Source organism: Ictalurus punctatus, chromosome 3 (genome assembly GCF_001660625.3).
Source record: "Ictalurus punctatus breed USDA103 chromosome 3, Coco_2.0, whole genome shotgun sequence".
Taxonomy (NCBI): Eukaryota; Metazoa; Chordata; class Actinopteri; order Siluriformes; family Ictaluridae; genus Ictalurus; species Ictalurus punctatus.
This window is the reverse complement of record NC_030418.2, coordinates 13,038,170-13,064,510: the sequence shown is the minus strand read 5'-3', so window position 1 is coordinate 13,064,510 and position 26,341 is coordinate 13,038,170. Positions and strand designations below refer to the sequence as shown.

The following is a 26,341-nucleotide window of genomic DNA, read 5'->3' as shown; positions in this document are numbered from 1 at the left end:
TCACAAGTCACCCATAATGAGATTCAAGACATCCTAATGCTGGCTGCAGTCGGCCCTAATAGAGCCAATCCAATAAGGCTCTTTTGAATCGCGATCATAACTCATACGCACATGTGAAATGCAATTTGTCTGCCTTGGGGCCTGATGGCCTCAGTGCCCCTCCCTTCAGCAGTGTGTGTGTGTGGACAGTCCAGGTTTCGTAAATCTCACCAGATATAGAGTTTCAGGGTTGTTTGTATTAGGTAGGCAGACGCACAGTGCCATCTGAAAGCCCACTTCATTGTGACATGGGATTAACACAGATTCATGTTGAGGACTAATTGAACAGGACACAGTGGTGGGGTATTCAGGGGCATTATAAAAACACAGAGAAAGGGGTCAGTGGCTGCATGCATTTCAGAGAGATGAATGTCTGCATTTGAAGAGGTTTGGTATTGTTGCTTCTATGGCAATGGTGGTAGTGCTTTAAAAAGCAATAAAATTTATTTAGAGACATAATGTTCCGTATAAATACCCTAGTTAAATAATTAGCCTAGTTAATCACCAACCATTAACAAATACGCTATAAACAGCAGTGTCTCATCACAAGCATGCAGTTTGCCTGGCCTGACTACGGTCGATATATATTTTTTCTCAGTTTTTCTCATGCATTTCTGGGAATAAAAAAACATGCACAAAAGAATGAACTGGGCTTACTGAATCAGAGTACCTAAAAGAGACATAATATACAGTATGATCATTCTCCTAGGTGTAAATTTTTTAGTGATCATTCTTTAGTGTTTGCTATGAACACAGAGAATCTTTTGTATGTGCACTTATAAAAGGTTTATGATACTCTAGGTCAAGAGTCTCTCCTTAAACTAAAAAACAATTGATGGATAAAATCAAGCGAAGATGAACAAAGGTTTAAAAACCAAAGTGTGAGATTTATTAATAAACTGTCTAAACCATAAAACTAGATATAAACATCGTGACCAAACTAAAGAGGCATTCTTGACCGGAATACAGAGTAAACATAATATATAATTCTCCAGGTTCCTGGATGATGATACAACAGGCAGCAAAGTAGAATCAGAAAGAAGAGCCTGATCATGTATTAAGTATTCCATGAATGTTCATGTTTGATCTGTACATACCGTGTGTATATAATTATATAATTTTCTACAAAAACAATAGGAGAAACTATTTACCTATGTTTCCTTAGGGTATAAATATGAGCTTGCACACATATAAAATCCCATGCTGTTACTGTCACGATTTCCCCTTGCGCAACGCTCTGGAGCTCGCAACATGCTCTGAAACCCAAAGCGCGAGCTTGAAGCGCAAGCACGTGCTTCTGGGTTTTTTAGTGACATTGACTTTGTTTACTTTCTACGTGTGCATCTGTTTCGATTTCTATCCTGTCTCCGCCCCTGTATTGTCATTGGTTGTTTCCCTTGTGTGTCATCATTAGTCTCAGCTGTTTTGTGTTCACCCTTGATTACGTTGGTATTTAAACCTCTTGTGTGTCTGTGTTCAGTGCGAAATATTGCGTGAGTTTTTTTCTGAATACCAAACCGTTGTTCTTTGTTTCTGTGCATTAGTTTTGATCTCGCTCTCGCCCTCGTTGTCCGATTATAGTTTAGACTTGTTCATGCCCATTTGCAGATTGCCTGATCATTTGCCTGTTTTTGACCATGACTCTGATTCACGTTTTGGATTTGTCTGCCTGCCTCTCTTTAATAAAGCTCTTTTCTGCACTTGCATCAGTCCTAACGTCCATTACGTGAGTTTTTCTCTCCAAGCCAGGAGTAACACAACATTATTTATAAGTGTACCAATAATTTTTTTTTTTATTTTGTTGACAAATTACTGTTTTCCCTTTACTTCCATAATATACTGTTTACTTTGATTTCAAAAGTAGTCTGTTATAAGTGAACTCTTACCAGGCCAATAAAAGTATTCCTGAGTGTGATTCTTATTTTCATCTCATTAGGATAAAAAAATATATGCATGAAAACAGACACACAGTAACATGCCTGGTGATAACCTTGCTGACTGGAGTGTGGGTACAAGTTGTGAGAGAGTAGCTTACAGGTATAGGCTTGGGTATCTTGTGTATTAAGCCCAGGGTGATGAGCAACTTACAATTCTGGTGGCTTCTGGTGACACTTTCAGAGTCGAGGGCATGGTAGAACTCATACACAGAGCGACCCAGGAGGTCTTCAGGATTGTAGCCCATTAACTGAGTTACTCTGGAACACAGGGTTCACACACAAACACATGGACACAATTTTGTAAATAGAAATCCTCTTTAGTTGTTCTCTTTAAATTCTTTGAGCTCTGGTTATTTCAAGACACTTACAGTAATGATGATCCATTTCGTATGGACTGGTCTGCACAGCATAAGGACTTAATGACTCACTATCTGAGGATTTTTCAGCTCGCACATTTCTGAGAAAGATTACTGCCACTTTCCCATCCCAAGGTCATTGCACTGACCCTGAAAACATTCTCAAAACTTACCACACTCTAGTATTGTGATGAATGACTAATTTCAAATTTAGCTTTCAATTAACCCTAACTGTCCACCCTTAGTGGCTGACCACAACTGTGCAGCTGTGTAAAGTGAAGCAAACTAAATAATTAGTAACTTTAACTGCTTGAATGTAGTATAATGTATTTGCTAACTGGTGACAGTTAAATGGAATTCAGGGTGCCAAATTTAATTCTGAAGTGAAAACACACATAATGTGACTTTTACTCAATTTAAGATTTTGGAATGTTGCCCTCTTTAGAAGAAAAATGCTACTGTGCTACTCATAGAAGACATTTGTTTTTTCCTCCATAACGCAGATGAGAGTTGACTCCCACACCACATTCTACACACTAAATAGGATAAATTATCTGACCATTAAAACTCCTACCTCATTGCCCAGAGCCCTGAGCAGCAAAGCAAAATTTAAATGAGCCGACTGAGCTGCTAAAGCACATAGGTAGAACCTTTAACATCATTGATAATTTATAGTTTAAAAATTAAATCATACATCATCTCCCCCCCACAACCAAGTTTAAATGAAACCTACACCACTGTCAAAGTTCTGGCACATACAGTTAGGAACAGCAAGTTTATAATTCGATTTGGATTGAGTTTATTTACTCATCGTGTTGTGACAATTGAAAAAGTGTATGTGGCTAACGCCATCCAGTATGAACAGGTGAAAGGGTGGAGGATGCACTATGACCCCAAACAAGGGGTAACATCATTAAGACTGGGTTATTGTATTCTAAGCAATATTACTTTATTCTAAAGAATAAAGTGCACTCTGACTGTAGCAGCACCCTGAACTTATGTGAGCAGACTATTAATGCAGAAGAGTTTGGTAGTAATTTTAGATTTAGGTTTATTTTTTAGATAAATGAATCTAAAAATAAAGGACTCTTGGTTCATATAAATGAATGCATCTATTAGAATATTAACAGTTACACTAACAAAACACATGTCAGATGTCGGAGATTGTGAAAACATTATCAGTCACCCGAGTGGCATGGTAGTGCAATGTTTAGCAATGCTCCTCACAGCTCCAGAACCCCGGTTCAATTCTGAGCATTGGGGTTATCATCTGTTTGGATTTGCAAGTTCTCCCTATTTTTGTGTAGATTTCCTCCAGGTTCTCAGGTTCTTTGCTTTAAGATTCTTTGGTTTAAGGATAACCGGGTCCACCGCTACCACAACCAGAATAAAGCTTACTGAAGATGATTGAATGTGCAGGTACATGGAAAGTATGTGCATTTATTTGTGTGTGTGAGTGTTACCTCTCATCACAGTAGGTGAACTTCATGTCCATGCTGTGTCGGCTGAGGAAGGTCTTGCTGTCAAATGGTGTGTCAATGTTGGAGGGGTGAGGGACCGGTTCACAGAGCATGACCACACAGGTCAGTGGTGACTCTTTATATCCACATGGAGTGCGTGTAGAACAGCCGTTGTACACTTTAAGATGACCTGTGCAGTGTAGCACCTGAGGGAGGGAAGCACTGATTCAAAAACTGCTCTCTCTTATTTTGCATTGGATAGAAAACCTTACTTTCTGTTTACTAATTAACAATGAAGTTACTGTTCAGCAGTTTCAATCACTGTACTATAAATATGTTTAAAAAGGATTGTTTAGCCCATATCCCCAAAGCAATTTATAATCGTGATAGGAATTGTGAATACACTCCAAGCATATAGAGCTGAGCAACTGATAATGGTTGATAATGGTCTTGGGATTTGAAATGATAATGTACTAATCAACAGCAACAACCTTTACCCAATTGTTATTGAACCAGTATCAGAAATTTTAGCCAAGCATATAATAATAATAACAAAAAATATTGCCCTAATTTCAGTCTACACTTGGAAAACAATGTGGATAAAGGTTAATGTTGTCAGCCACAAATCAAATCTGCCTTCATTCCCAGATAAGCGTCTTCATTAAAGACATCATGTACCTTCCAGCTGGCTGATTTAAGGTTGACGGTGCGTCCTCGACTTGTCACGGTGCATTTCATTCTCATGAAGAAGTCTCTCTCTGTGCTCAAGTCTTTGCCTTTCTTCCCCACACCTGCACCAAAATGCAACCACACACAAACTGTTACTGTTTGCACTTAGTTAGAAATAGCTGATAATTATATTAGGTTCTGGTCACTATAAAATGAAGTTAAAGAAATGTTTTAAATGTTCAGTGTACAGTGAAACGATGCAGGGTTAGGTACACTGTAATAGCATCTATGTCACAGAAAAGCATGCTATAATATACACATTCCTACTCAAAATTCCTACTTTAGATCAGGCAACACTATCTTTCTGCTCTGAACATAATGACTGTCTTTGACTTTTTCGGTCTGGAATAAAGAATGTTCACACACAAGTGTGGACTCTCCAGATACAAGGATCACAAAGGGACAACTTGAGATACAGTTTTTGCAATCAAATGGAGCTCATGAAGAAACAAATATAGAGGCTACCAGTTGGCATTGTTGTCAGCAAGGCAAAGGGCCTCAAATAACAACAAAGATACCCAGCCAGACCAAAACACAGGAGAAAGACTGCAGGAGGCTCAGTGAGAGGGCTACAGGAAGATCAGAGGTCAAAAAGAGGGGTGAGTAGATGAAAGACTGGCAGGAGTGCAAGGGTCAAACAGACAGGGTGGGCTAATATTTCCGGCTATTTTTTTTTCTTTACATAGCTGTTCTTCCTTTTTTTAAGCTGTATTTTCTCTGCCTAAGCACATTATACACACAGAATTAGAAAACATGTTTTAAAACGTGGTTAATTGAAATATTCATTATTTCCGAATGATATGGTAATGCTATTTTTATTTATTTATTTATTTTTTGTTTGCTGAGTTTCCTCTTAACGTCTTCATAATGGGCCGAATTTTAGAGCTCTGTGAATATTAGGGCTGGACAATAGGGTCAAACAAGTATACTGAAATTACATTTTTACACACTACAATTATGATGTGCCTTGCAATATGAAAATACACTGATGCACCCATGATGTGTCACTGACAAAGAAAATAATGTGACCAAAACTATTAACTTTTTTTTTTTGATCAGTCAGTGCCATGAATTACCATAACAGGAAGATTACCTCTGAGGTAGTCAGACTGCTTACAGGAATAAAGCAATAATAATAAAACTGGGGTTTTGCATATTGCAATGGCACTATCCGTATCTGTATTTGGATTTAAACACGAAGTGGGTCTGGCCTTAAGTCGGCTTTTTTTTTTTTTAAAGAACACTACCACTATGCCCTAACAGCTGTTAGCTGCTAGTTCACCTGGCTTTTTTGTTGCGTCCCAGGCCTGAAGCAGTCAGCTTTCCCCCAGATGCCCTGCAAATGAGTCTTTCTGGGTTATATCCCTACCAATGTAAATGTCACTAAAATATCACTATCAAAAAGCCAATGCTGTGATAACAATTAACAAATAATATAGTGTATAACCTTACTTACGGTACAACAGTGCAATCATTTTCAATTCATAGTATCTAGATGAGTCTGCATGACTAAGCAGCCACAAATAATGCATGAGAAACTAGCAGTGGTCATTTGTGGGTTAGTGGATTGTAAAATTACCGGTTTTCATGCTCAGGTTCTCACGTATCTCTTCGTGGTCACAGGGATGAGTGAAATCAAAGATACTGTGACCTATCAGTTCAACCTGGTGAGAGATACATACATACACAATCATTCTAGAGCTATCATGGGTTACATTGCATGAGAGGAGACCAATTTGTACAGTGGCAACAATGCTTATATGTGATTGGGCCATATTTTATCTCTTTACAGAGCCCAAATGTCCCCATAATGATATGAATATGTGAGGGTTTTGACCTTTTGGGGTCTTACAAAGATAGAATTACAAACCTTTAACATTCTTTACGGCTTGACATGTCTTGTCAATCAGAGACTGGTGTCAAATAAAGACTGGTGTGACTCCAGAATGAGATGTGGTTCCTACAGTGTTGGCTCTTCATGTGACTACACACACTAAGTAATTCAGCTCTTATTTACTGCCCAAACGTGGAGCTCTAACTGGCCTGTTATGTTACCTGTTATCTTTAGTAGCGGTGTGGGTTTGTGCGCACTGCATACTTGTTTGTGTGTTCACCTGTGTCAGCCCCATGAATTTGTTGATGTTCTCTGAGAGGAAGATAATGTCTCCGTCTGATGTTACCACGGAGATGAAGCCTTCTAGTGACTTCAAATAAAGACTGTCCATCTGTCTGTCTATGTCTGTTTCACTGGTACTGCAACCTGCAAAACAACACACACACACAATAATAGAAAGCCGTTAAAGTGTATCTGAGTGGTGTCTGTGTGTGAACGCACATTCATGTTGTTTTGGTTTAAGGCCATGGCTCATAGCCAACACAAACCAGAACAACTTCATCCTGCTACTCTTAATCCTCCCCAAAACAGCAACCTCCTCTTTGTCACTTCCCTTGGGCCACTTCACCCGCAGAAACACACAAACACACACAAACACACACACACACACAAACACACACACACACACACACACACACACACACACACACACACACACACACACACTTAATAACCACTATCAATCATGTTAACTCACTTTAGATGAGAGAAAAATTCAGTGCACATGTACCAACTAAAACAAAAGGAAGTGTTTTTCTTTATAAATGCTAGCTGTAAAATTTTAAAGACTGTCTGGTATGAAAATGAATGACAAAGATTCTTAAAAATCATTATATTATAGGGATAGTAGTCCAAATGTAGCTTGCATTTCTGGACAAACTATGTGTAGTCTTATAAACCCAAACACACACATACACAAATTACATTACATGCCCAAGAAAAAGTCTCTAAAATGACCATATTACATAACTGTTTTCTAATTTTAATTTTTAAGTAAACTAGTCTACCTCTAATTCAAATGAGCATAAACAGGTATAAACATTGTCACCCATATGCTTAGCGAAAGCAAAACATTTTGAACATGATGCTCTATAGCATGGTTGTCTCCACAGAAGCGCATGTTATAATTGTATGTTAGGAAATGTGGTGCTGGCTCTGGCTTGGGCTCAGAGGAGGTGGAGTGAGCAGCAGAAGAACACAGAGCGGCTCCACAGTAGGGGGTCGGAAGCATGTGATCGCTCCAGTGTGCTTCCTTCAGATAAGAACCGTTCTCAAGGACTACGGAGGCCTAGAGCTGGAGCCGAGCCGAGCTTGGAGACCTGCAGCTCCAGAAAATTGCACCTTTAAAAGCCTCGAGGGAACCAAGACCTTGACTTTCATTTTGTGATTAAACAAATCTTCCATTTGGTTTAATATTTCAAGAAGGTCCATTTTCCCAGCCGTACATGATCACAAAAATGAGCTGGAATTTTTGAAGAAAAGAAATACCAGTCTGACTGACTGTGTTCCTGTTTCAGGGCCAAACCTGACCACAAACTATGACACTAAGGTTGTACCACAACATCTGGAACAAATGATACCCAACTGGATTACACTGGGGGAAGAATTTTAAGCTGTCTTACGTAACTCAATGCAAGATGTAATATTTGACAAATTGCTAATGGAAACAAACAGCTCAGTAGCATACAGAGAGCTAATATTAGAACATTTCCTCTCAATCATAGAGACTGACCTCTGAACCCATGGACTGCATACAGGATGCGTATCTCTAAGCCTCTCTAAATCAAGCAGCCTTTCTATTCAACAACAGTGGCCACACTGAGTTCTGATAGAGAACTATTGATGGAAAACTATCAACTCTTGATTACTTATATTTGTGTATGTATGTATTTATGGAAATTACTGGGTATGAGTGCATGCAAATGTTTTAGAGATTTTAAGCAATTTTCTGGAAAATGGGCAATGTAAATGCAAAACATTGTTTTCATCAACTACCATTTGGCAAATATGCCAAGAAGGGAAGAAAAGATGAACCGCAGAGCGAGTGGAACACATTGATGGTTTTTCGTAATTTTTTTCAAAAATGTTTCCATCTGTTTCCATCGCCCTTAATCATATATTATTTCACCAACCTTTTCACCCCAGCCAGATGCAAAGAAAGTCTGGGATATTGTCCCAATATTTGACATTTCTACACACAAATTCAGAATCTATATTAAAAGCAGCAGGATGTAAACCCCAGCAATATAATCACACTGTAGACAACAACTATAAGTAAATTTTGTTTTAGGCAATCTGGCAGCCAATCCAGTCCTTCTTGTAACAGTTAAAAATCTAGAGAAAGATGGTTTTCGTGGGAGTTAACTGCTATCGATATTGATAGCTTGGTTTTAGCACAGTAAAGAATGCTCTAAGCTCATACCACACACTTCCAGAAATTTGGAAAGAAAACAACCACAAAGGCTCCACCCAGACAGACATTATCATAGAGCAATTCATGTGAGCAAACACCTTTCTAATTGTATCTAATGTATCATTTTAATAACCTCGAGTGACACAGGTTTGCCTTGATCTTATATAAGAGGTGTTTCCCTAGCACCCCCACTGAGGGTAAGGTGGTATAGGGTGAGAAGTGGAGCTGGTGGCGCCAGGGCAGGCCCATGTTTTGGCTGGCCTGAAACTCCGAGAAAGCAGCAGTCATGCCTCTCTGCACACAGCACACATGATCTGATAACACTATCTATGTACCATCTTAGAATTACTGGGCTGCCATTCTACCTACATCTCCCAAAGATCATGTGTATGTTTACCTTTACTTATTACAGGTCACAAAACGAAAAAAAGAAGAAGAAAAAAAAGTAACAGATTAATTGAATAAACCAAACATAAAAAGTAGGGGGGGGGGGTATTCAATAAAAATGTATCAGTAAATATCTAAGAAAAATTAATTACTCTGATCCCACTCACTGCAATACTGACAGGATGGAATGGATGGAACCGGATGGAATGAAAAAAACCTGTAGAAGTTCCTTTATCTGGCTCCCAGAGATTCTAATTTTAAAATTAAGACAATGCAAACAATATGGACACACGCATTCAAACACACACACACACACACACACACACCCACACAGACACACACACACACACACACACACACCCTCCGCTGCTCAAGAAACTTCCAGAAAGTCTGTTTTTTTCCTTGATATCAAAACAGTGCACATAAAAACACACCATTTAGCTAAAGAAAAAGTATCCAAGGTAATTTGCAAACACTTTGTCAACTGCCTCTATTGTCTGTGACTTTTATTACATGGCAATTTCAATAAAGTCTTTGCTCTTTATTCACCCAATAAGCCTACAGCAATAGCTGGGCTAATAACCTGTAACACAATCAAACCTTTGCATAAAATCAGCTCCTCCTTTCTATAATGTGACTGTAACAGTAATACACCCTGGCAGCAAAAACAAACAGTTTCCTCATATAACCACCTCATGTTTCCTTGTATTCGTACCTGGGGCATGCCACTGTGCCACTTGATCAAGGCATGAATTAAAATGCATGCTAAACTTTGAACACCATTTCTTTATCTCTTTACTTCTTAACGAGCGGTATACACTTCTGGGCCAAAAAAAAATGGACCAAGCCAAAAATGGCAAAATATTAAGCTTTTAATGATCTTAACAGAAATCAGTGGTCAGAAAATTAGCATGAATTAATCAAATGGCACTCCTGAGACCTTCTGTGCCACCATTTGCTCCTTTACTTTTGCTGCAGTGAACTGTTTGGGGGAAAAGCTAGAAACAAGGAAAGTCTTCTTGAACACAAAGGTAAAATCATGAAATGATTAAAATGTTTGATATAAAATTCAAACTAACACTAATGTCTGGGTGTACAAAATTAAAATAAAATAAAAATAAAAAGCTGTCCACAAGTTTACCCACAAGGCTTAAAAATTTTAAGAAATGGGGGGAAAAAAGGGGGAAAGCTAGACCATACTAAGTTACTTTATCTATTTGTGTAATTCTTGCTAATTTCCTGACCAATGATTTGTTGTTAACACAATTAAAAGCTTCATAGTTTGCCATTCTAGGCTTGGCCATTTATTTATTTTTTTGTCCAGGAGTATATGTGCTGTACTTGTGAGTTTGTGCATGTGTGTGTATGTATATATGTTGGAATAGAGCACCTGATGTGAAGAGCTTGCATGTGCGTAGGAAGCTGATGGCCAGTCTCATGATGGAGGCCTTGTCCAGATGGGAGCTGACGCTGTGAGGCAGGGGTAGCTGGTGTGCTAGCTCATAGAACACCTCCGTCTCCTTACTGCGCCTGCAGCGAGCCGCATCACGAGATTTCTCCTTCCGCCGCTCTGAAGTGCTTCTACAGAGAGAAGGCAGGGGAATGTATATTAGCAACACTGTAGGAATAGAGATTTCTAAATTTGGTCCAATAATTTCGTCCACATTCTCATAATTACGTTCCTTTTAGTTTTACTATAGTTACTGTATTTCATAGTAGATACTGAATTCTCCTGCTGGAAGAAAATAGGCAGCTAACATGAACATATGGTTAGTTCTGATTTGTACAAGGGCTTATATTATGTCGCCAATGCTTAATATTCCTGCCCAACTTAAACCGGACAGAAAAAATGGCAAGGAAAAGAAATCTGAAAATCTCTCAACTTTCTCACACAATGGGGTTACTTGACAAATGTCCTGTTATTATATGTCCAGCTTGGTTGTGACATGAACATAGCCAAACTGAGAGGGAATTACCGCAGAGAAAGCGAGAAAGACGCAGCAACATAAACAGAGCGAGTTACTGAAAAATATTTACTGATAGATTAGCAGTTTTGCTTCGATCACAACTTTTTACTGCTGCATGAGCCATGATTTTGTCATACACCAAAATATATACAGCACTATGCTACAAACCGGACCTCCATCTGCACCATCCTATTCTCTAACGCCCAGCCAGGTATATATCAGATAAGTGGGAAACATGTGCAGTAGATAGTAAATTTACCACAAAAGCCACAGCTAATAGTAAGAAGAAATTATATTTAAAAAATTGTTAACAGGGACTTCAAGAGGAGTAACGGGATAATAAGCAGGGATTTCAAGGTGTAAAACATGCCTATTAATAAGATGTAACAATGGGACTATTCGGATTGATGTATCAATTTAAAAGGCAATGACTGAGACAATTAATTGTGGCAGTGAATTCAGGAAACAATCATAAACCAATTACTATAATCTAACTAAACTAAACTAACTCAATCTATTATTATTGAAAAAATAGAGATAACTCGGATGTATGAAGTAATTCTTATTAGTAATTCTTATATAAACTCATGTGTAAATAGGCCAGCAAACCAATTTACCTTACGGTAACTATGATACACTTTATGGCCAAAAGTTTGTGGGCACCTGACCATCATACGCATATGTGGTTCATCCATAAACTGTTGCCACAAAGTTGGAAGCACACTTGTATGGGATGTCTCTGTATGCTGTAGTATTACAATTTCCCTTCACTGGAACTAAGGGGCCCAAACCTGTTCCAGCCTGATGATGCCCCTGTGCACAAAACGAGGTCCATGAAGACATGGTTTGCCAAGGTTGGAGTGGAAGAACTTGAGTTTTTTGCACAGAGCCCTGACCTCAACCCCACTGTACACCTCTGGGATGAATTCAAATGCAGACAATGTACCAGGCCTCCTCACCCAACATCACTGCCCAATCTCATTAATATGGAATTGTTGCCTTAAGAATATTAATCTCATTGTATTGTATGGAAGACATACCTACCTATTACCATTTTCTTTGTATATTTGAATTATTCATTGTTTAGTGCCTCATAGGCTGTTTTAATGGGTGTAGCACATGGCATTAAATGTATTCATATATTTCTCCAGTAACAAAATATAAGAAAACTCATTCTGAAAAGTTCAGGGTATGAATTTTAATGTTTACATTTTATACATGCAGATATTAAAGTACTGTAAATTATTGTCTGTTTACATGGATTTGACCTTTGTTCAGTGTAGTATTAGTGTAGCATTCAACAATAACCTTATTACTGTTTATATTAAGGCTTTTGTTGGCTTTTTAAGAGTACATTAAAATAGAGGGCAATGAGAATGTCCGTGTGATATAGAGGGTAATAGCATACGCCCAGGTCTGAAAACACTTCCTGTGTCTCATACATATCCTCTTTAAAAGCAGGTCAATGTCCAAAGTCTGAGGTTTCTTGTTAACATCAAGATCATCTAGATCAACACAGCCAGATCACAAACGTAACACTTAGCACATCATATAACTAGAATTGCATTGCCTGTGGTTTTTGTAATGATATCAAATAAAAACACTCTTTCAGAAGCACAAATACCATGAAAATCTGAAAGCCAGATCATTCCCAATTCTCATTCAGCTCAGCCGTACAACCCAGCAAGTGAGACTTAGCCAGTGTACAGCAGGTGGTGAACACACACACACACACACACACACACACACACACACACACACACACGGGCACACACGGGCACACACTGGCACACACATTCGCATGCGCATGCAGAAGAAAAGACATAGAGATACCCTTTGATGTATATACTTTGCCCCCAAAAAGTTATATTTGCTCTACAAATGCTTCAGCCAATGAAAACAAAACCCTATTTGTGTGACTAAACACAAACTTCAGCCTGAACCGTGGACTCACTATCCAGTGGAGCATTGTCCCACATTACAATGCATTTTTTTTTTTGTCAACAGCACAAACAATATAATCAATCTTAAAAAAGGGTCCATAAGGGAATGTAAGCAAAAGAGGGCTATTCTTTAAGAACTAAGCCTAGGTCAGACATTTACAGGATAAATGCTGTATAAATAAATGCTGCACATTTCAGAATGCATCCGCTGCACTCCCACATACTGAAAACAGTCATTAGCACAGAAATACTCTTCTGCATCCAATACTAATTTAATACATCCATTTTTATTACAAATGATATTATTGACAGTAACTTGAGTGAAAAGTAGAATGTTTTAAATATTTACATGAATTTCAGAGTTGCATAGGACGTATGTCCCCTTTTTGCTTTAATGACAGTTGTGCACTCGAGCTGGCATGGACTCCACAAGTTTGTGTAAAATCTTATAATTTGTTTTAGATCAAACACATCTAGATTAGGCATGAGGAAAATGTAACATTTTGCACAAAGCAGTTAACACAGTCAATATCACAAATTTGCTTCCATTTAAATAGGGACCTAGAAATAGTGTGGAATCTTGAATATTAAATATTCAAGCTATTGAGCATTTACTTTTTTTTTTGTTTAAAATATTTTAAAATGATAAAAACCTGTTTATTTCCAGTTGTAAATGGAAAAAGAAAAATTCCAGATTTTCAAAGTGGTCTCAGACTTTCGGACCTCACTGTATATGGAGTATATAAAGTATTATACATATTATAAGTATTATAAAAAATAAATATATAAAAATATTAAAGACTGTATTTACTATACCTACAGTATAAACGCATTTGTGTGCTATGCACACAGTGAAATAATGATAAACCTCAGCGATGAGAAAAGTGAAGAGGGGAAACTTGGCACTTGTGTCATGCATCTTTCAACATGAATCAACCAAAAAAACATATAGTTTGAAGGTTTGGGCTGAGTGATGATATGACATCCACTCACTTGCATACACACATATAAAAAAGTCAAAATATAGTAGAGTGGCAACAACTAATCAATAAAATTGATAATAATCGATTATGAAAATAATTGTCAACCAATCTCATTATTGATTAGTTGGTCTACACGCAGCACGGGGTACGTTTACTCATTACATTACTTCTGTTCCGAAAACACGCTTCGGAGAGTAAATACTAAAGTTGTGTCCTAAATGAAGTACTATACACTTGCACTATGCACCGTGAACTCTACCGCCTAGTATATGAATTTTAGAAAGGTAATATTGTCTCAAATAGATCACTAGCGGATTTTTTTTACTAACCGGAAGTATAAGCCACTTCCTAGTCGATGGCGCATGACATCATACACACGTATGACGACGCCGTCATGCGACGCCGCTAGCTTTAGACTTAGAGTCACTGACACTGACTTTCTTCAATTTACTGTTTATCAACGTTACCTTTTATAAAAAGTAATGCATAAATACTATTATATTATATAAACTTATATATTAGTTTATATTATATATAAGTATTTATGCATTCTTTTTTATGGATGCACAAAAAGCCCAGAATTAAACTACAGTCCTGAATGAACAATATATATTCTGGTGTGTGTGTGTGTGTGTGTGTGTGTGTGTATTGGGTTCTTTTCAGTCTTATATAATTGGACAAACAGTTTTAGTCTGAAGTTTGCCCCCAACCCCACCCCAATCCGATTAATCGAAACATCGGCCAACTGATTGATTATGAAAATGATCGCTAGCTGCAGCCCAATATATATATATATATATATATATATATATATATATATATAAGTCTACACATCCTTGTTGAAATAGGAAGTTGTTTTAAATTAAAAATTAAACCAAAATAAATCATGTCAGAACTTTTCCCGGTCACAATCTGAAATTACAATGTATAAAAATTAAGTGAAAAACAATCAGAAACATTTTAAGGAAAAACAGGAAAAAATTTTAAAAAAAGGTACAATAACCTTGTTGCAAAAGTGTGCACACATATTTGGGAAGTGGCTGTGTTCAGAATGAACCAATCACATTCAATCCCATGTTCAAAAGTAATTATCATACATCTGTCATCAATGAAATTATTCCGATTAACCCCAAATAAATACCTGCTGAAGCCATGGTCTGCAAAGAGCTGACAAAGCCTGTATATGGCCTCACTATCGAAAGGCATCGATCAGGAGAGGGGTAAAAAATATTTCCAAAGAATTCAATGTACCATGGAACACTGTGTAGGCCATCATCAATAGTGGAGAAAATGTAGCGCCACAGTGACATCACCAAGAACAGGAAGTCCCTCTAAAATCTATAAAAGGACACGACAAAAACTTACCAGGGAGGCTGCCAAGAGATCAACGGCAACATTTAAGGAGCTGCAGGAATACCTGACTGAGTACTGATTACTCTCTGCCTGTGACAACAATCTCTTGTATTCTTCACATGTCTGGGCTATGGGGTAGGGTGGCTAGATGGAAGCCCTTTCTCACAAAAAACATTAAGTTTCTTTATTTTTCTTTTTTCCCCACCTATAAAAGTTTCTGACGGTTTTTCACTTTATTTGTACACTTTGCAATTACAAATTAAGGGTGAGAAAAGACTGGACATGATTTATCTTAATGTCATCTTTTACTTAACAAAAACCTGCCATTTTACAAGAGTGTGTAGACGTTTTATATCCATTATATACTATACAAGCAGATGTACAGGGGCATACACACACACACACACACACACACACACACACACACACACAAGCACAGCAGCAGCAACGATCACCTGTTGCCAAGAGGCAACCCCTATTTTCTTTTGACTTGCACCTTTAACAGTGCAAACAGTAATGAAAATAGAAACACTTCTAAATTAAAAACTGTGTTTATGTTAAAGAAGCAGCAGGCTAGTGCATGGGATCATGGTGTAGTTTGAGCTACATCAAAGTGGTTCCCACATACTGGAAAATGTTCGTTTCAAGTTCATTCAACCATCTTCAATACCACTTTATCTTGGCCAGGGTTTGTGGGGGATCTGGAGCCTATCCCAGGAATACTTCATGCAAGGTGGGAGATTTCACCCTGGATGGAATGCCAGTCTATTGCAGTGTGCCATGCACACACATTTACACCTGTAGGCAAGTTAGCATATCCAATCTGCCTACTTGCATGTTTTTGGGAGGTGGGAGGAAACCAGAGACCCCAGAGGAAACCCACATGAACCCAGAGAAAACATGCAAAACTTCATACAAAATGCAACCCAAGCTCAGGTCAAACCAAGCACACTTAAGCTGTGAGGGGGCAACGCTTCCCTCTGCACCACTGGGCCAATGTGGTAGAAATTGACTTGATGTCTCAATAACATCTTTATTTTGCAGTGATGAACGGTTGGGATGATGTCCTACTGTAGTCACACAACTGAGTTACCAGAAACATCAAGTGTTGGGTAAGTGAGATGTCTCTAGACATTTCCCCCCAAAATTACTGCCATAATGTCTTCCCATCACTCAACTTCTGCGGTATGACACAAATTGGTTTTATGAGAAGAATAACTCCCTAAATTACTCTGGCCCTATTCCATCTCCTGCAAGGCCAGACCTGATCACCTGACTGAGCCAGCTACAGTTTAACTGGAATTGAATGAATCATGGGAAACTGAACCCCAGTGAAAATGCATTACAGGAGGAGCTTTATGGCATTAAAAATGCAAAGCAACACCTACTGCACCTGTAATGCCCCTGTGACCTGTGTCAGTTCAAATATGTATTACAAGCGAGCAATCACCAAAACACATGACACATTAACCAAAATGTCAGCCAATCCTAATTCATCTTTAAACAACAGGTATAAAAGTAGATTTGAAGCTGTTTGAGTATGTACATTACTTCTTTTGGATGGAACATTAGTGTTTTGAGGTCTTTATCAAAGACCCTTTCATTCTCTGGGATAACTAATATTAATATACCTTTTCCTATGACCATGCAGCAAAATGGCAGTGAGCCAAAACAGAGCCTCTCATGATAATCCCTACATTTGTTCAATTCAAGCACATTAAACTCTAGTGTTGCTCTGGCCTCTATTAGGAATGTGCTGACTTAGAGCTGACTAATCATAGTTTGCAATATTAAAACAATATTGCATTTTAAAAAAATGCCTACACACGTATCTGTTCCAGTTGCTCAGTATTTTAGTCAGAGACAAATTCTAGCAGCATTCCATTTGTGATTTGTAGAAAAGGCTTATTTGTATCTTTCTCATTTTGTTAGTAACTTCTGGGAACATTTTTGCAGTTAAAAAAATCACACTGATTCCGTATTCTGTTACAGGGAAAATAAGTTTTCTATCATGGCCAAACCAAACAATGTTACCTTATTCATACTTATGTAGCTTACATATGTCATATGTAGCTTACATGCAAAATATCAACTATTAACATTAAAATGAACAATGATGAAATTAAATGTAATAAAACTTCTGCTTTCTGTATGCTTTTCAGGTGTGGGATTTGCATGTATCTATTCGTACAGGAGTTCGCAGAGGTTTTTTAGTATGTGATTGTTGTGGCCAAAAATGCTTGATTTTGCTGTAGCTTTTTTCAAAATTTGCGATGCAACATGCTGAGTTTCTTGTGCTTTTTTTTTTTTTTTTGCTGAAAACTATTTGAATTGGCGAAATTGCAGTTGCATGAAATTGGTTTGCAGTGATGTCTGTTGGTAAATGAGACCTTTTAGCTGTACTTATATTCAACACACATGAATCTAAGAGGGCATTGGCTGAATGCATGTTCTGATGACATGTGATCACATGACACTTCTTGGTCCAAATCTGCTGAAAAGCTGTGGTAATTGTGATAAATTGCAAGCTCCTCTGAATATTGCAGTTTGTTTGCTTATGCGTTCATTTATGTAAACGCAAAATCGCGAAATCCTGGAGGGACTGATGTATGTGTATGGATGTGTTTGTATGTGTGTTAATATATGCTTTTCATGTGTGAGATTTTTCAGGGTATAATAACACTCAGCATTTTCATCTGAGTTTTATGCTGATGATCTTAAAACATTGTGATCCACCTCCCTTTGACCTTCTACACTAAACCAAGTGATTCCTCTACTTGCAGAATGCACGCACATGCACGTACCGAAAGAAAAAGAAAAAAAAGAATGTTCCAACGTGTTCCAAAATGTTCAGGGGTGATGAAAAGAAAACACATAAGGGAATGAGAATGAGGTCTGAAAATGGGCCAAATGTGTAAAACTAAGTGATAGAGACTACATATCTCAGAGGACTAAATAAAAATTTTTTTAAAAACAGTTAATTTTTGTGAACTCTCATGACCTAAAGCATTGGCTGAGGTAATATAATCGCAGCAGGTGAAAGTATACTTCATGTTTTTATGCATACGCTAGCATATGCTCACAGTCGTATGCATAACCTTTCAAAGTATACTCCATTTGACATGTACACGTATACAGGTGGCCGACACATGCGCAATTCGACAACTTGCACTACACATCCTGGTCTACAAGAGTCAGTACAGAGCAGCAAAGCAGGTCTCTTGGTGTGAAGGACGACAACAATGAAGAATTATACAAATCGAGTACTTTCTAACCTCCTCACACAATCTCTCATCCATGTAGCCATCCATTGTTGTTCTAACTTGCACTCGTTTCCGTCTCTTCTGTTTATTCCATTTTTACTTCGACTACCTTAAGAATCAACGGCCCCAGGTCACTGTTGCCACCTTGTGGAACAACAAAATAGTGCAACAGAATTAAGTGCGCATGTACACCCTGTGCACACAGAAAAAGTGAAGTACACTTTGGGCTGTACAGTACGCACATACTCTGCTGATGTGAATTTGCGTCATGCATACTGTACTCTGTTCCTAGCGTACCCGCAAAAAGTGAAGTATACTTTGGGCTTAAGACTTCAGCAAGTTCACACCACAACCAGGAATGACTCATCTGAACAAACACTGCTCAGACTCCTTTAAAGCAACCTTTATCCTACATTACACAATGTTTATCAGAACACAGACATACCTACAGAAACTTGTTACATTCATTTAAAGAGAAAGATCGGCATTCAAAACCGAGGGACCGTAACATTGCAGGTAGAGACTTCACAGAATAGAACAAAAGTATAATTTTGTCATCTTTTATGTACAAATCTGTAATTCTATGTGTTCCTTTTGCATGTGAATAACAAGTCTGAGGGCACGGCACAATTCTTACATTCACGTCATTACATAATGGACAAATGAGAACTTGTGCATTTTCTATGTCTAGAAGAGTGGAAGCGTATCTGTGAAGTACATCAGATACCTGAGGGACAGAACACATGAACAGATGCCAAGTAAGATAACTGAGACTAAGAACTGTCTTTCTACACAGCAGCCATTTCTATACTGATAACTATCACTACGATGGACATTGATCAAATCACTCATCAAATAAGATTTGGGGCAGGATTACAGTTTATTACTGTATAATCTCATCAATACTATACTTTTGTTTCACTAATTGTTAAATTGTAACCTAAACCTAATGTTAGCCGAGTGATTCATTAATTTACACGGGAGTTGTACTTAATCTATCATTTTCAGCAATATAATGATTAAGCAGTTTATTGCTGTTTACAGACTTTTCTTATCTTATCTGCCACTCGGTCCATTTCTGAGAAACTGAGCTACGTTGTATGGGATTGAAATATATCAACATGTCACAATGCAATGCAAGCTATGCCAGTTTGGTGAATGCAGATGCACAGTCCTTCCACAAGTCATGCACAAAGAGCAGTAGGAAATGGAAATAAGAGCAAGACAAATAGCCTAAGTAGCCACTGCACATTAGGTTTCATGAAGAAACGCACAAGCCTCATGAATGAACTGTAGGTCATTTGCTCTTCTACAAAGCTGACTAAATTAAGCCCCGTGTCCCCTCTGCCATGTTAGCCATGCTAATGCTGGCTGAAGCGCTCCTGGAACTCTGAGATGACCTTCAATCTACAGAAGATCAACAAGCTGTTTCTGAGCACATTCAGTGTTTGTAATTGTTATACTGTATATGCTTTGATGGACATATATGCCCTCCTGATAACTGTAGTAAAAAAAATATTTGATATTTATTATATCCATAATAATATTTATGGTTCAATAATGGCAAAATAATCCAGTTCTCTCTCCCGCATAACCATTGACATGCTGGTCAATGAAGTAATAAGATATTTTGTGCAACTCCGTTGGCCATGAATTACAATACACAACACCAAATCTCTCACTGGTATAAGTACAGTATGGCATGAAACCGCTACATAAACCATGTCTTATGAAACTAAACCAGACGCAGTAACATGCTATTTTCAACCCGGTGCAATATACTAATGGTGCATAACTAGAGAAAAGGTTGCCTTCAAATGACTCATGCCCAGTGCATACCATGCATGCTGTTCCATACTTGGGAAGAACAATAAGTAAATTACATTACAAAAATGGATCAAATTGACTCTCTCTGAATATGTGCAAGATAAAACTGCACATTCTCAAGTGTTTCTTGCCCCAACCTAGAATATTAAGCTCATAACACTCTGTCCCAAACTCTACAGTTGTTTGAGTACTTCTTGTATGTTTAGTATTTTACGCCTCCTAAAAGGGAGGTTTTGCAACTTTTCTGATAGGGAAACATTATTGAAAGGATCTACATAATACACCTTTAAAGTTTGCCGTTGTGGGACAACTGAAGAAACCTTAGTGGTTCTAGATTTGACCATTTTTCCTAACAATTTATTAACCTAAAGAAGACCTTTTTTTTCTCAGGTATTGAAAGAAGGTAATGCAAGACAGGTAAATAAACAGGGGAAAAACAAATGTAGTTACATTTTTATAACCAACTGTAATACATGTTGAGAAGCTGGACCAGAAGCACAGGCTCAATGACAGATGCATTTTTTGAAGAGTTAGTTACTACTTTACTATTAGTAAATGTAGGAGCCAGGTGGATATTTCAGATGCAGCCTCTTTATCTTGAGTGAAACCAATTCTTTCACACTTGCCGCAGGCTTTCCAAATGTTCAGCTTTCCAAATGGCATCTGTGGGACAATTGTTTTTCAAGTCTAGTAGAACAGTTTCAGGCTCCATAAAGAGCCTTGCAATTATGCAATCACCGCTAAAATTCACAGATTATACAAAGTAATTCATATCATTTGAATTTACCCCTTTACAGCTTTTGATTTTACAGTCATTTTTACACATTAGTGCAGAGAAACGTAAACCACACCTGAAAAGCATCCTAATCCATGTATGTTACAGATCACAATATTATTAACCTCTCTACACCCTTGAGCTCTCTCTCTCTCTCTCTCTCTCTCTCTCTCTCTCTCTCTCTGGGTTTTTAATCAAAATGTCACCGGAGAGCTTGCATGTCTCCAGGTAGCCTCGGGTGGAGCTAAAAAATCACAGCGGACATCTGCTCCTCTGCCACACAACTATTTTCATAATGCGCAGCACCCCGCTTTGGGCTATACGGCAGCCAGACAAGAAGAAATCCACAAAACTGAATTAACCAACCAGGCATGGGCACAGAGTATGAATCTCTCACCATACTTCCTCGTTGATACTGCCTTCACATTTGACAGAGGCACATTTATTTTAACATTTCCCCTATATTTAATTTCAGCATGACAGAGCCCTTCAGCCATAACAGTACAAGTGTAATTGTTCACATCGGATGGATCATCCATAACGTTTTCACCTATGAGAAGTATTCAGGCTCTAAGAACTATAAAACAACTGAGTCTGAAATTCCTCAACCGCGCTCACTTGTAAGCAGTTTTTCTGTGATTTTGGCCTCTTACTAAACACAAACTACAAAAAAAATGCATACCCTGCTAATCTCTGATCCCATGGAACAGTTTGTTCCCTCACACTGCAAAACAATCAACATCGGCACAACCTCTCACACTCATGGAAAGGCGAGACCTTAGATGAATGGTACAATACATTGTGGACACTGAAAAACCATACTGCTAGAGACATAAGGATCACATAACCATACAGTAGAAAACAGTTTGTTATCTGGGTATATCTGAAACAAGATAACTCTGTATGCTGCAATTAAGGGAAGTGGGAGACTGGCAGACAGGAAGGACCAGGAGACAGGTTTCTTAGGCAAAGTTCTAGTCAAGACCAACCAATATGCCATATGAGGAGGTGAAGGCCGAAAAAAGACAGATAAAAAAGAGAGCATAATCTCTCAAAATAAAAGCTTTGTATGTACCCCTGCTGTTAGCCGAGGGTGGGGATTTAGAGGCCTAGATTCACATTCTCTCCAGAGATCCTGTCACAATAAACTGCACATTTTTGTAGCATCAGACAGCTGGGAGAGAATTCTCTGCTCTGAGCAATCATCTCAATCACCTTTCGAATATCAGCCCACATGAGACCAATACAATGACACTAAATATCAATTAGAAGATTTTCTGAATGGTGCTCAGATGGCAAGATCAGAAAGCATGGATACAACTTCTCACAACTCCATATCACTATCCTGTCACATTAGCTGACTCTCTGTTTCTCCGATTAACACTCAGTCAGTAGAAAGTGTATCCTCTAATTACCTGTAAACCCTGACAGACAGAACAGAAGGCATCTGTTCTCAGCAGAGCTGTAAGCTGGGCATCTCTGTCTGAGGACTGAGAGGCTCTGAGGTGGCAGGGACAGAGCTTGGATAGAGCACTGGCAGGGCTGGCAATGAGAGCCCTGGGAAGCAAGCCAGCATTTGCCCTTTGGCCAGGGGTTTGAGAGCTCAGTTTAACAGAGATGAGTGCTGAAAAGTCTCTCGCTTCCTCTGCATCACAATATCCGACAGAGAAATTAAGACAGTGTAACTTCACAGTCCCATATTGCTGTCCAATTTGAATCTTAATGTATAATTGGTATACACTATGGTGTACGGCTCGATGCAAACACAAAAATATATATTTTTTAACAGATATCTTTGTACACACAGCCAGATTTCCTTGAAGGTTTACCAATTATTCTTTGAACATTTAGATGCCTTTTCAATTGGCATCTAAGAGATCCATCACAAGGACAAACAGAAATACCCATTGGAGTCCTAGATTTAACCATTTTCTAAGAGTGTACCCACAACTTCCTTCAGCTCATATGGGCATAATGGTAAGTTTAGAATTGTAACCTTATCATAGATTACATTATCACACAATCAGACATGCTTTACTAAAATATGTAGAAAAATAATTAATGTGTCTATGTCTTTGAAATATGTGACACATTTAATAAACTCATTCAATGCATGGTCAAAAAGCCTGTTGTGAAAGCATGAATAAAAATAATAAAACAAGCTCTGTATAAGAAATATTCTTCTACTGAAAGTCAACAACTCAAAGATGGAATTTATTAAATGATTTCACAACAAATACATTACACAGACCACCACACCATGCCTACATCTCTAGAGGTCCAAGATGGCTGACACATTTGTTGCAAAAGCCGACTCACTCCAGTTCGGCCTCCGTCCCTTAAGGAAATGCTCAACAGTTTTCGCATTCCCCTCTGAATTGCAATATCCTGATACTAAAGATACATGCTCTTCATTTGAGTGTAATACCAATGTTTGTGTTCAGTTTCCCTCTGATTGATCTGATAAAGGCACACAGAGCATACAGGGAACTACCAGTCACAAGACCGGAGGAGACTTTTAGGCGCTTTGTCTACCAAGCACACACACACGCAAACACGTTGAGCCTAAAACTTTCAGTGCTTTCTTTAAAGGGATACTCCACTATTTTTTTCAAAACTTTTGAATAATTGTCTTAGGAAGAAGTAAACAATCATGCAGAGTGTTTTGAGAAAAAAAAGAAAAAAAAGAATTTGGCTCAAAAATTGCCTGGAAATTTACCAGCGCAGATGTCTTTACAACGTTTGTGACAAGCAGCTCATCTCCGAGTGAAGTTATGTGCACCTTCTGAGATTTGAGATTTCTCACCAAAACAACCCGGACAATCCGAACTATTAAAGTGTGGCCTGTACAAATTATTCTGTTCTCATGAAGATTTACAGGCCTCCTGGACACGACAGGCACAGGGCAACATTCCCTTAAATAACCTTAGTGGAGTGACTTTTCAAATTTGCACTGAATTTGCATAATGTAACAATTTCATAGGGATTTTAAATCCCATTTTTAAATGGAAAAAAAGTAGAATATCCAATATCAATGACAAGAAGAAAAAACTTTAAAATTTAAACATTAAAATTTGTATGTTTATATATATATATATATATATATATATATATATATATATATATACACACATTTTAATGTATTATATATATATATATATATATATATATATATATATATATATATATATATATATATATATATAAATTAATTTTCCATTAATTATTTTCTCCATGGAAATGCAGCCATAATAATTTTAAATCCGTGGGTTGTCCAGATACACTGGATGAAGTACACAATTTTTTCTGTCTTTGATATTGGATATTCTACTTGTGTCAGATATGATTATTACATTGGGTGGGTATTTAATTATTTTTATTTTTTAAATGGGATTTAAAATCACTATGAAATTATAACATTAAGTAAACATTATATATATATATATATATATATATATATATATATATATATATATATATATATATATATATATATATATATATGTGTGTGTGTGTGTGTGTGTGTGTGTGTGTGTGTGTGTGTTATTTTGATATATGGCTATATAAATTTCTAAACCACACATAAGGAGAGTAGACATTAATATAACTGATATACAAAGCCAGATTCTACCCGCATATTGGTTTTCCAAAAGACTATCACGAGCACAACCATTTAATAGTAAAACCACACAAAACATAAAGGTAAGACTGACACATGGACATACAGTATGTATATCGCTGGGCGCTTGATGTGATACACATTAGTGACAAATTGACCTGCATTAGTTCAACCACGCCACAGCAATCATAGAACTCATCTTTTGGGGGTTTTGTTTGTTTGTTTGTTTGTTTGTTTTCTACCCCTCAATTTCTCACCAAGGACATTAATGCATATGAACATGCAGGTGACAGCAGTTTAGTGCGTCACTGCGGCGCGTGAGCAGTAAGAGGACACCCACAGACCAACACAACTTTATTTAGAGTGAAAGACTGGGACTATTTACTATTAAGCCTCGAATGCACACATATAAATTAGTAATCAGTTTTACACAGCCTAAGAAAACTATTTTCGGTGACACACAGCACAATTATAAAAGGTGTTCGTGTAGAAGCAGGAGCAGGTGTTGTTAGGCGAATCCTTCCACTCTACTGTAGTGTCTCTGATTTGCGCCTAGGCAATCGCTTTCTATCAATATATCGAACATTAAGCTATAGCATTTAGACTTGCACGAGCAGCTGTTCATAAACCTCTAATAGACTCTATAGCTGAGTGCATGAGACGCAGCGCGTGTTTCAGGGCAATCTCATCAACTCACCTTTTCTTGTCTTTCTCGGCTGTCATCTTTCAGAAGTTACCAATCCCTCATACACTCGCTGTTCCAGCAATTTCTCAGAAATTCACATGCATACAAACACACACACACACACACACACACAAGCGCGCACTTCGGTCGCGTCGATATTTTTGACAGTCACAAACAATAACAATAACTCCTATGTGTGCGGGTTCAGGCTAAAGAACAACCCCAGAACAACAACAAAAAAAGTTAGGCGGTTTGTTTTTTAGTTAAAAAAAAAATAAATACATCAAATCCATTCCGGATTAAAATGTGGTAGGAAGCGAGACTATACAGTCTCAGAACACTGCCGAGGATCGTATAGCCTTCCTCCCAGTTAATTACAGGTAAAATCCGAGGATTCCGGTTGGCGCTGAAATGACAACGTCGCGCTTTCACCGGTTTGAGAAAGTGTGAAGAACTTTGTACCTCTTCTGCGTACACACTCTCACACAAGAAACCACTGCGCTGCGCTCAGCTGGTCGGCTGCCAGCAGGGAGATTAATCAGAGCATCGGGATTGGTCAGTTTGCTCGCTAAGACACGCCCACCACTTCATGCACACACAATCTGACAGCTATTAGCGCCAAAGAGTTCCATACTGTGGGGATAAAAATACATTTACACGTTTAGTGGTCATTCCAGAAAGTACTGTGAATGTCATGTTGCCCTCTGCAAA

General features: G+C 38.0%; 1 protein-coding gene across 1 annotated transcript in view; it reads right to left on the bottom strand.

Annotated features, from left to right (window-relative positions):
• Positions 1-26,100, bottom strand: part of epas1b (endothelial PAS domain protein 1b) — a 40,235-nt gene extending 14,135 nt beyond the window's left edge. The window contains 7 exon segments of the mRNA NM_001350107.2: positions 2,128-2,234; positions 3,796-3,998; positions 4,471-4,583; positions 6,101-6,185; positions 6,636-6,781; positions 10,606-10,796; positions 25,643-26,100. Coding sequence (NP_001337036.1) covers positions 2,128-2,234; positions 3,796-3,998; positions 4,471-4,583; positions 6,101-6,185; positions 6,636-6,781; positions 10,606-10,796; positions 25,643-25,668 — 871 coding nt within the window. The 5' untranslated portion in view covers positions 25,669-26,100.
• Positions 26,101-26,341: the final 241 nt, after the last annotated feature.